This window comes from Canis lupus, chromosome 23 (assembly GCF_048164855.1).
Source record: "Canis lupus baileyi chromosome 23, mCanLup2.hap1, whole genome shotgun sequence".
Taxonomy (NCBI): Eukaryota; Metazoa; Chordata; class Mammalia; order Carnivora; family Canidae; genus Canis; species Canis lupus.
The window spans coordinates 49910982-49923978 of record NC_132860.1 but is presented as its reverse complement, the minus strand read 5'-3'; the positions used below and the strand labels follow the sequence as shown (position 1 = coordinate 49923978).

The following is a 12997-nucleotide window of genomic DNA, read 5'->3' as shown; positions in this document are numbered from 1 at the left end:
GTTTGTGTGTGTGTGTACACTACGAAGTTTGAGGATGATTCATTATGCAGCAAAAACCAGTGCAATATACAATCAAAATGCATATAATATAATCTGTGGATTGAATTTCTGTAAATAGTAGTTTCTCTAGGCTTAAAACACATCCACAAACATGGATACACACACTTTTGAAATTCTATCTTTTTTAAGTTATCTGCCATTCTTTCTCTTTCTTTTGCTTGGCTCAACTTCTCAGAAAACAAAATTTATAATAATTGAGTAATTTTTCTCCTCTACTAATCATTTCACAACTCACTGTCATAAGACTTATTTTCCACTACTTCCTAACTTTATATGCATACTTTATGCATATTCCCTCGGTTTTTATACAATGTTCTTTTCTATTAAAGCATTCTATCTATAGCAGCGTCACACATTACATTTAGGGTTTTTTTTGTCTCCTTAGCTTCCTCTTTCTTTGGGTTTCTCCAATATTCCTAGTTTTTTGATAGTCTTCAAATTTTTGAGGAGTACTGGCTAAGCATTTCATAGTGTGTCTTTCATTTTGGACTTGTCTGATATTTTTCTCATGATTAGTGGGGATATAGGTTTTAACGAGGAAATCACAGAGATAAGGTACCATTGTCATCACATCATATTAAAGGTAAATATTCTCTTTGCTGATATTGGCCTTGATCATCACTGGGTTGAAGAAGGTTTATCAATCTCCTTCTGTGGGAAGTTACTTTTTTTATTCCTCTTTTCCACTCTGTATTCTTTGGAAACAAGTGACTGTGGACAGCCCACATTTAGAGGAAGGGGAAATTACATTCCACTTCCTTGAGAAAAAAAAATATTTTCATAAATTATTTGAAATTCATTTATGTGGGAAATTTGTCTATTCTTTTGATTAATTTATTTATTCATTCACTTGTTATATTAATATGGACTTATGGGTAATTATTTTATTCTTTGGCTTATAACTCATGCTGCATTATTTTCTTGCTCAATTTTTTTCCAATTTGGGCCATTGGGAACTTTTTCAGTTGCTTCCTGTGTTCCTTTGACTTGCCCTCCGCATCATGTTTATTTGTTTGTTTGTTGATTTGTTTTAGCACTTCCTTACTTTCTGTTATTATAAGATACTCTAGGCTGGTCAAGTACACTTTCTGCCTCAGTCCTAGAGTTAGTCCTTCCTCAAATAGCTCTCAACCTTTTAACAGGAGAGTAGTATTAGAAACCAAGGTCTTGTCTCGGCACTTTGTGTATTGGTTTCTACTATATACGTTCCTTCTAGGCCATCTCAGAACACAATATGTGTGTGTAAACCTAGCCATGTATATATATACATATCTATAGTTTTTGTATGTAACCATCAGTACCTACATTAAGCTATATGTGAGTTCATACTGTAGTCTTTAATGCTAACCCATTACCACATTGACCATGCTCTCCTTTTCTTGCTTATCTGAAATCTCCCACTCTAACAGTGAGAAACCTGGCTTCTACCATCCACCAGCCACTGACTTCATTGTTCAATTTCATGTATAATGGTTTTAGAGTTACCAATAATAATATTGCTAACTAGAGTATATTACCAAAGAACAAATTGTTGTGTGTTTTGGTTTTTGTTGTTGTTGTTTTAGTCTTGAGAATTAATTTCCATATTACTTAAATCATTATCTTTGTCTCCCACTGCCCTAAGTGAAGTTGCTTCATACATTTGTAATATAGTTAGATTGTCACATTCTGCCTTTCATTCTTTCATTCTGGGATCCTCTAAACTCATAAATTATTATTATTTTTAAATTTGTATACATCGATGTTTACTTTGTGCTATAAAGTTCTACTGGTTTTGATAAATGTGTAATGACATGCATCCACCATTAGAATATCACATTAGAATATCACAGAATATCACATCACCCTAAAAAATATACTTCATTCACTCATTTATTTATCCCCTTGTCCCAACATTTGACAATCAGTAATCTGTGCAGTCTCTATAGTTTTCCTTTACCAAAAGGCCACATAAGTGGTATCATGCAATATCCAGCCTGTTCAGACTGGCTTCTATCAATCAGCAATATGTTTATAGGATTCGTCCATGTACTACACAGAAAGAACCTAAAATAAGATAAAATATTTCAAGATTTTTAATTTCTTTTTAAAGTAACCATAACGTTGGGATGCCGGAGTGGCTCAGCAAATGAGTGTCAGCTCAGGTGTGATCCCAGAGTCCTGGAATCGAGTCCCACATCAGGCTCCCTACACGGAGCCTTCTTCTCCCTCTGCCTATGTCTCTGACTCTCTCTCTCTGTGTCTCTCATGAATAAATAAATCAATAAAATCTTAAAAAAATAAAGTAACCATAAGGTGGATGGACCAGGGATTTCATTTAACTTTTAATGCCTCTTTTTCATATTTTTTTACTTTTTCACATTTTCACAGATGTTTCTACCAAAATTTTCTTTCCTTTCTCTTCTTAAACCTGTTTTTTTTCTATAATCTGTGGTGCATAACATAATAATAATAATAATATTATTAATAATAATAATAATAATGAAGGATTGTTTTGTTGTTTTGCAATTAATTTCTAGTATTTCAACAAAGAAGAGGCTTTTAAATATTTTCCAAAAGCATTGAGATACATGTAAATATGTTAGTTATTACATTTAAGTATATAACATGCACTTATATATAAAATAAGAAATTAATCAAAATTGATTACCTCTTTGTTTTTTTTTAAGGATTTTATTTATTTATTAATGAGAGACACAGAGGGAGACAGAGAGAGGCAGAGACACAGGCAGAGGGGGAAGTAAGCTCTATGCAGGGAACCTGACGCGGGACTCGATTCCTGGTCTCCAGGATCATGCTCTGGGCTAAAGGCGGCGCTAAACCCCTGAGCCACCCGGGCTGCCCCCTCTTTGCTTTTAAAAAACCCCTGAGCCACCCGGGCTGCCCCCTCTTTGCTTTTATCCATCATACAAAGTTGAAGTTACCCTGATAGCACTTAAGAACACAACAGAGCCATTGAGTTAAATCAAATCAAGCTATAAATGTTACATGTATAAACATTTAAATCATCACTACTATTTAACTTCTAGATATTCTTAAATTAAACAAAAACTGTGGCATATTCATTTTTAGCATTATGATAGTATTACTCCAAAGAACATAATCTACTTTTGCAGAAAAGATGTCATTTTAGATTCAAGATATAGAACAATAAGATTGATCAAAACAAAGTTAGAGAAGCTGGGACAACCAAAAATTTCACTCTGGAGATATGCGTGAGTATAATAAATCCAGCATGATTCTGTCTTTCTATGGTCAAATTTAGCATTGTAATGAGACATTTTTATAACTGATTATTATATATATATATATATATATATATATATATATATATATATATCTCCAAATCTTCTAAAGCCTAACGCTGGTGTACATTGTAAATGAAAGTCAATGAGGTAGAATGGATACTCATTTTATTAACATTTACATAGTATTTTCCTAGATACTCTATTATATTGAATTGGATATTATTATTTGCAATGCTAACAAAGGTTTAAGAATTGTTTTTTATTGAAAAGTGTGACTTCTGATATAAATTTAAATGAACACTTGAGGATATCTTGTAATGAAGACTTTAATATATTTTTATTATTTGATATGTACAGAAAAATTCTTACCTGAAAAACACCCAACTACTGATGAAAACAGAATTAGTTTCCAAGAGGAAGCCATCCTTGGTTACTAGGCTATCCTGTGTCTCAATGTGTTTAGCAGCTCTGATTTTTCTTCATTAAATAATACCCTGTTGAAATAAATAACAGTTTTCAAAAACTGAGAAAACAAAAAAGTAGACAAACACAAACTAACTCAAGAATATCACAGTAAAATAATAAATACCTTTTATTGCAAAGGTCAGATTAATATACACTTGGCTATTGACAACAATAATACAATTTCATTAAAATTAATATAATGCACAACATGAAAACTTTAGAGAAGCTTATTTATATTGAATAACTTCATTTATATTGAATATATTTATTTATATTGAATTTATATAATTTACTTATACATATTATTACATAATTTATTAATATTGAATACTCCGTCACAGAATACTTACAGGAAATAGGAATATCAGGTTCTAATGGAGATAGTTTTTCCTCACAGGGAATATATAATAGCTATATTTATTAATTATACAAATTATTAGACTAGAAAAATAGGATAGAAAAACCAGTTATGTTAATATATACACCTCTGGTCTAGAATATAACTAATGGTCAGTTAGCCAAGTGCCTATTGTGCCTGTTGCTCATCTAAACCTCCACAGGAAAATTTCTCAATTATTAATGTCAACTGCGTTTGATTATAACTCCTGTGATTATCTGCACTGTGCTATATTTCCTTCCTTTGATACTTCTATCAGCATCTTCTGCTAGCCAGAATCTAAAGGGAATATTTTTGTGAATATTTAACGTTTCTCATCTAATGGCATTTTTATAACAATGATGAGTGTAGCACATTAATATCATTTTGTTCCATTATTGTCCTGAAAGATAAGATAAACATAAAAAATAAAAAAATTCTAGCACGAAATTTCCTGCAAGAACTTGGCAAATGTGCTTTAGAAATTCTTATAATAGACAAGTAACTTCTGAGTTTTCAAGTGTCAGTGGTGTCCTTCTTAGCCCAAAGTGATTAAATTTGGAAATAACAGTACAGCGTGTTAATAATTTTTTAAATAATGATCGTTTCTTAGCAACTATTTCCTTCCTATAGACTTGAAGTTCAGATTATCTCCATCTTTTAGAAAAAAATCTTAAATATATAGGCAAGCACTTTCCCCCTTAGCTACATAATAATTTTATTATAGTCATGCCCAAACAAGGAAATCTATTAGTGAATCTTCTCCCCGAATAATGTTAGTTTCATTTCATTAATATTTTTAATGCTAAGCCTTGATTATCTATTTGAGTTGCATGGTAATATATCACAAATGGAGAAAAAGAGTTATTACAACTAAAAATGGTTGTTTTATAGCCACCTACTTAAAAAAAAAGATACTTTTCATTTTTTCTTCTAAGTAAATATCAGAAACAAGACAACCTGAAGCACAAAAAAAGATCTTATTACTAATTTTTACAATTTAAAATATTTTTATTATTTATATACTGTTTGTTTTACCAAGAAGGAAAAGAAGAAAATTAGCACTTCACACACAAACATAAGAGACTTAAAGTTGCTGGTAGTACAATTATGATTCATGAGAAATGCACATTTGAATTAATGAATTTTCAATCCATGTTGAAATGGACTTTTCTCAGATTGTGAAACCTGATACACTAATTTAGTGGCTTATAACTAATAAATTCATTGTGTAGTTGAATGTGTAGATAGTTAAAACATCACATCTTAATTGGAATTTTAAGTAGAAATGCTAAACATATGTTATAGAAAATTAAGGGATAACATTTTGCCATTTGAATGTCAGTTTTTTTAAGACGTATATATTAAACTGCCTTATGAATGATATTCAGATGTGAGCATGTCGAGAGATTTCTATTATTGCCTGTTGGTCTCTCCAGTTCTCTACCAATGATTTCTACAGTTTGACCCTTACAAGCTATTTTAAAGCATAATTTATGTGTATACACACACATATATACATATATATATATATATATATATATATATATATAGTGTGTGTGTATGATTTTATTTATTTGAGAAAGAGAGAGAGAAAGAAAGAGAGGGAGCATGGGTATGAGTAGGAGAAGGGGCAAAAGGAGAAGCAGATTCCTCACTGAGCAGGGAGCCTGATGCAGGGCTAGATCCCAGGACCCTGAGATCATGACCGGGGCTGAAGGCAGACACTAAACTGATTGAGACATCCAGGTGCCCCTAAAACATAATTATATTTTAAAATATAAATCAGGCTATATTATTCCCCTGTTTTGGTGGGTTTTTTTCTTAAAATCCAAACTCCTTATATAGTCTACAAAATGATATGTTGCCTAGTACCTACATAACTTTCTGACTTCAACTTCTATTCCTCTAGACTCCATTTCTACCACACTGACTTTCTTGCTGCTCCTGAAATATGCCAAGCACTCATTGTTTCCTTTGCCTAAACCCCTTCATCATCAGGTTCTTTCCAGACTGGATAACTTTAAATCATTAAAGATTCTGCTCTTCAGACTCTTCTTGATCCTTTCCTATAAGTAGGAAGTCCCTCCCCACTCCATTCCCTGCAGCCCTGTCACTGCATTGGACTCTCCTACATTACTCTTTTAAATTATCATTTCATTCTTTTAAATTATCATTGCCCGATGTTATGCTATTTATTTATTTTCTTTTTAATCATCTTTTTCTCCTACTAGGATGTGATGTGCATGAAAGCAAGAAATTTTGTCTTGTTCATCTTTGTAGACTCAGTAGGCCTGGTTTTAGTAGCTATATAATTAATATTTTTGAATAACAATTATTGGATAAACTGAAATCTCTGGTAAATAAATTATTTGGCACAAAGTAATACAAGAAGAATTTAATACTGGCAGTGGCTATCGTTCATAAAATCCTATGTGCTAGACATTATGTTATGCATTTTACCTACACAGCCTCTGTAAATTAACTTGACACATTTTATTGATGAAGATAACTTGCCCAAGATCATATAGCTAGTGAAAGTCATAACTGGGGTAAGAATAATGTTGACCTTTAAGCCACATCATCTCTTATAAAACTTCACCAGCAATGTCTACAAGAGATCCCAGAAACCCTCTTATCTGATATAATTGGGACTGGTACTGAGTTAATTTTTTTAAAAATATCATACAAACCCAGCAGCCCCAGTGGCTCAGCAGTTTAGTGCCGCCTTCAGCGGCGTGTTCAGCTCAGGTCATGTTCCTGGAGTCCTGGGATCGAGTCCCACGTCAGGCTCCCTGCATGGAGACTGCTCCCTCTCCTTGTGCCTCTGCCTCTGCCTCTCTCTCTCTCTCTCTGTGTGTGTGTGTCTCATGAATAAATAAATAAAATCTTTAAAAATAATAAAAAAATAAAAAATCATACAAACATACCTTAAATGTTATAATTTAATTAGTCTGATTTGACACTATAATTTTGGCCAATCTTACTATATAGGATTGAGGTTTTCTTTTTCTGAGGATCAATATTCTGATGGAAAAAATATTTTCCTTTTCCTCAACATCATGAATTATTACTACATAAGTCCTGCCTGTAATACATCATATACAATTTTTAATTTCTTCAAAGTGTTACAAGGCCATTCGAAGTGGTCTGATGACTGTATCCTTGAAGGGTTTTTTATTATTATTTTTATACATTTGCCTCATACACACCTACTTTTATAGCATTTTCTAAGTCACTTATTTTATTGAGTTTATTCAAGATATTAGTTTTTGTGGTTTTAAAAAATCTCGTTTTCATAGAACCAAATACCCTCACTGTTGGTGTACTCATATGCCATTAATTTGCATAATGTTTATTTGAATTGCCTAATAGCATCAAGTACAATCTCTATAAACAGCACAAACACAACTGAATATTAGTAAGTATGCAACTTACTTAGTGGCAGTGAGTAAACTAGAGATAAGCTTACTTAGTCATCAGCATCTAGCATATTCTGAATTAATTATTTTTATTTATGGACACAATAAGGAGTGTTAATTGGCAAATTAGAACAGTGGAGTAAAAGTGTTTCTATTCTAATTAGCATCTGACAGGGCTACAATGAGGGACCTGAATGTAAATTTTAGTAAAAGAAGTAACATAATCAAATATATCTTTTCTGTGTATCTTACTCTCCATCTCAACTATGACTTTTTGTAAAAATGGAGCCAGTGGCACTTTTGATAGGAAGATATCCATTAAAGGCTAAGCAAGGCTAGGACAGAATTCATGGAAGAAAAAAAAAAAAACAAACATTAATAAGCTTTGATGTGGTGTTGTATTTTATATGTCCTTGAGGTTCACCTGGAGAAAACAACAAATAATGAGATGCAACATAAGATCTAGCAGGAAAAAAAATAAAATAAAAACTAAAGTAAAGAAAAGCATATTTGTTGGCTTTGTTATAATTGCTATCATACACCCCTTGAGGACCAAGGAGCAGTGCCAAGTAGAGAGACTTTTTGCTTTCAAACACAACCAGAGTGAATTATGATATTGTAAGTCATGAAGAAAATAAATTACACTTTTGTTTCCTGCACAAAAGACTATAGATTATAAATAGAAGGTGGGGTTCATAGTGTTTACATAAATTTAGAGGTATAGTTTTCTACAGTGTATAGTTAAACATTGTTATGGTCTATTTTCCTCACTCATCCTTTTAAGTCCAAAAACTTATTTTTACCTCAACAGAACCTGCCTCACAGAAAGGGATTCAGCAAAGATTTGAGATGTGGCAGCACTAGTCTTCTGAGACTTCAAGTCAACTTTGTAATTTTAGTTAAAACAGAAGAGTAGAGAAAAATATGGCTCAAGATTATTTGATAATAGACAGTGCACTTAAAGGAGATGAGAACCAGAAAAGAAAAGGAAAAAAAAAAAAACACTCTAAAAAACTGGTGCTGAAATGTACCATGATTCTCATCATCAGGTAATGGGTATAAGGAAAGTGTGAAGACAGAACTGTTGCTTACTGCATCTGACACTAGCCTCCATGTAAATTCTGACAGAACTTGTTTTGGGATCTTGAATACCATTCTATAGTCAGATAACAGAAGGTTATCCTTTCCAATAATTTGGAAACTAGATATGATGACAAAGCTTCCTTCTTAAAATAATACAAAGTATAAAATACTTTTCAATATCTCAAAGAATTAATTCAGATGGAAAAACTAAAGAGCAAACAGAGAGAAAAGCAGCAAGCTGAAAATGGAGATAACTTTCGCTGTTAGGTCATTTATCAAATCCCTGTGAGGTCATTTATCAAATCCCTGTGAACCTCACCGTGCTGTTCATGGCTTCTCTGAGATTATAGGAACCAAAACCAAAGCCTCAGCCCACAGTGTAGGTGTTCAAATAGGAAACTCCATATGTCTAGAATCCCAAAGGGTTTCAAAATCATAGTTGAGGTGACCTAGAAATGTCCCTCTAGAGAGATACGCTACCCACAGAGAAGGAAAAGAAAAATTTTAGTCTTAAACCATGAGACTAGATGGAAAGAAAAAGAAAATTTCATTGAGAAAAAATCATAGTCAATATTTACAACATAATCAGGAAAACAAATCACTATGAGTGAGAGTCAACAAATCAATAAAAGTCAGAATAAGACTTGCAAAGACTTTAGATATTTGATGTTTCAGACGCATATTATTAAACAAATATATATGTTATGTTTTTAAGCATAAAGAAATTGATATTACAAAAAAATGAAGCAAAGATAAAGAAATTGTCTAGAATGCAGCCCAGAAAGAATAATGGATGGAAAATATGAAAGGAAAGTAAACAGAATGGAGGATATAGTAAGAATATTTTATATGTCTAATCAGATTTTCAGAAAAAGAGAATGTGATGAAGCAATATGTGAAGAGATAGATAATTACTAAAATTTTTCAGAGCTGATTTACCAATTTTGAAATTCAGAAAGACCAGAAAAACTCAAGAAGAATAAATAACCAGTAAAATAATAATGAAAATGCTTACCACCAAAAACAAAAACAAAACAAAACAAAACAAAATCAAAGCAAAACAACAGCCAGAGAGAAAGAAAGGCATTAATTATATATATATATATATAAAAGAAAAGGAAAAATCAGACTCTCTGTTGACTTACTAATAGCAAAAATGAGTTCCAAAAATATTGGAATAATGTGCTGGTAAGAAATAACTGTCAATATATAGTTCTAAACCTAGTAAGAGTTTCCTTAAAGGACAAGAGTTAAATAAAGCTTTTCCAACTTATTCAAAAACTGAGAGGTCATTTATACCTCAATAAACTTGTGAGAAAACTGAGTTTGTAAAAAAATAAATCTTTATTGAGAATAAAACTTAAAAATGATATTCATAAGGTAGAAGGAAAAAAGTAATTGCAGAGGTAATCTCTGAAATTAATAAAAGAAACATAACAGAAGATAATTCATAATGTTTAAAATATACCAAGAATGATTGCTCTAGAAACTTATTTGCCACTTAAAATTCTATGAGATAAAATTATTATTCTCATTTTTTAAAGATGGGAACTGGATAGTCTGGGTCCAGAGACCATGACTTTAAACAACACACTATATTGTCTAAAACGATAAACAAAAACTATGGTATGATGGCAAATTTAAGAAAATATTGTCTTAGTGGGTCTTAGTAATGTTTTTTGGATATGACACCTAAAGCACAAACAACAAAATGAAAAAAAAAATAAACTAGTGAAACTACATCAAATTAAAAAGCCCTGCACAGCAAAAGAAACCATCAGCAAAGTGAGACAACCTATAAATTGTGGAAAAATATTTGCAAACCATATATCTGATAAGTGGTTAGTTAATATCCAAACACATAAAGAACTCACATAACTCAATAACAAAAAAACAAATAACCCAGTTAAAAAGGGTTAAAAAAATGGGCAAAGGACCTGAATAGACATTTTTCCAAAGATGATATATGAAAGACCAACAGGTACATGAAAAGATGCTCACATTCACTTGCCATTAGAGAAATGCAAATTAAATTTACAATAAGATATCATCTTATACCTTTTAAAGTAGCCATGATTAAAACACAAGAAATAACAAATTCTGGCATGGATGTTAAAGAAAAGAGAACCCTCGTGCAATGTTGGGATTGTATATTGGTATAACCACTATTTTAGTATAACTACCATATAAGCCAGAAATTTCACTTTGGGAATACAATAGAAATAGAAACACTAACTAAAAAAGAAAGATATCTGCATAGCATCATTATTTACAATAGCTAAGACATAGAAATAATCTAACCGGTTATTGATGGATGAATAGAAGAAAATACAATATATGTACACAACGAAATATTATTCAGCCATAAAAAATGAGGAAATCCTACATTGATTGACCTTGAAGGCAGTATGCTGAATAAAATAAGTCAGAAAAAAAACAACTACTGTACAATCTCATATGTGGAATCTAAAACCAAACAAAAAACTCATTAAAAAAGAAAAAGAGGAAAGAAAGAAAGAAGGAAAGAAAGAAGAAAGAAAGAAAGAAAGAAAGAAAGAAAGAAAGAAAGAAAGAAAAGAAAGAAAGAAAGAAAAAGGAAGGAAGGAAGGAAGGAAGGAAGGAAGGAAGGAAGGAAGAAAGAAAGAAAGAAAGAAAGAAAGAAAGAAAGAAAGAAAGAAGGAAAGAAAGAAGAAAAGAAAGAAAGAAAGAAAGAAAGAAAGAAAGAAAGAAAGAAAGAAAAAGAAAGAAAGAAAGAAGAAGAAAGAAAGAAAGAAAGAAAGAAAGAAAGAAGAGAAAGAAAGAAAGAAAGAAAGAAAGAAAGAAAGAAAGAAAGAAAGAGATCAAACTTGTGGTTACCAGAGCCAGAGGATGGGGGAAGGAGAAATTGGAGGGTTTGTCAAAGGTACATACTCCTAGTTATAAAATAAATAAGTACAAGGAATGTAATGTACACCATGGTGACCATAGTTAACACTGCTTTATGGTATATAGGAAAGTTAAGAGTTAATCCCAGAATTCCCTTTACAGGAAAATAATTTTTTTTTATTTTCCTTCTTTTCTTTTTTTAAAAATTTTTAGCTGAACCTATTGTTAATCATTTCACTGTTTATAAATTAAACCATTATGCTATAATTTAAATTCATACAGTAGAATATGTCAATTATTTATCAGTAAAACTGGGAGTAGAAATTGGAAATAAAAAGAAAACATTGTATAATAAAACAACAATAATTATGTCTTAGAGGGTAAAAAGTAAAGCAAATATAAAATTAAAATACATGAAACTAGTAGCATATACATCAGAAATGACTAAATAGTTTAACAGTTTATGTATATTCAGAGATAAAGTAAGAGATTTAGATTTTTACAAAATATCTATGTTTTCCTAGGTTAACTGATGAACAAATAGAAATTTGTCAGAAAACAAATCTGTATTCATTATAAATATTTACCACCCCTCACTTTTTGGTAATGAAAAAAAATTATATACGTAAAAGTCTTTTACATAGAATATAACACATAAACAACTTTCCATACGTCCTATAAAACAGAAACCTGACATTTTTAGTCTAACTTTAGAAGCTCTCAAGATTGTGATTCAAACTGCGCGTGTTGTCACATCTACTACTCCACCTCAAACATTTTGGAGCCCAACTTCATGAAATGTCTTTTCATTTGCAAACCTAATTTATGCTCTGTATCTTCCAGAAAATGCTCACGTTCACACCTGTCAGCATAAAACTCCTTATTTTGAAGTATCCAGTTGTGAAAGGAATAAACAAATTATTAAGTTGCCTGATTAAGGGCAAGTGAAAAATCTTAATTGGAGAACGGATTTGGAGTACCCAGGCTACAAGAATGCCACCACAGCTGCAGCCTAATGCGGAGGAAGGAGAAGTAGGAAATCTTGTCTGTGAATTAATACGACTTAGATCTTAAAGGACAAATGGGCCTGAGAAAGGAACTTGGGTTTTTATTATATGTATCATAATAATACAAATAAATTATTCTTATCATCTAACTCAAATTTCAAAGTTCTCAGATATTTTCCAATAATGTCTAATTTTCTCATACAAAGTACACAAAAACACACAAATATCCATTTTTACGGATTAAACAAACATGAAAAAGGGATGGGCTTGCCTGACACTTCATATAATTCAAAATCAGCATCAATATTAGTTTTCCTGCCTGCTGATCCCTGGTGTAGAGAGCTAAATAATATCTGCAAGTTGCCTTTTTCATTTTCTACTGATGTGAAAATATTTTAAATTTGGAGATGGAGAATTAAAGAGAAGATAATTTTACATGTTTTAGGAGAGATTCTTCTGAAAGAGAGGAGT

At 31.5% G+C, this 12997-nt stretch overlaps 1 protein-coding gene across 4 annotated transcripts in view; it reads right to left on the bottom strand.

The window, feature by feature from the left end:
- The window catches only part of CNTN5 (contactin 5), a 1277146-nt gene that overhangs the window by 730577 nt on the left and 533572 nt on the right, over positions 1 to 12997 (bottom strand). For all 4 annotated transcript variants that reach the window (XM_072795132.1, XM_072795133.1, XM_072795136.1 and 1 more), the window contains one exon: positions 3678 to 3802. In XM_072795132.1, coding sequence (XP_072651233.1) covers positions 3678 to 3732 — 55 coding nt within the window. In that variant the 5' untranslated portion in view covers positions 3733 to 3802. The remainder of the gene's footprint in view (positions 1 to 3677; positions 3803 to 12997) is intronic.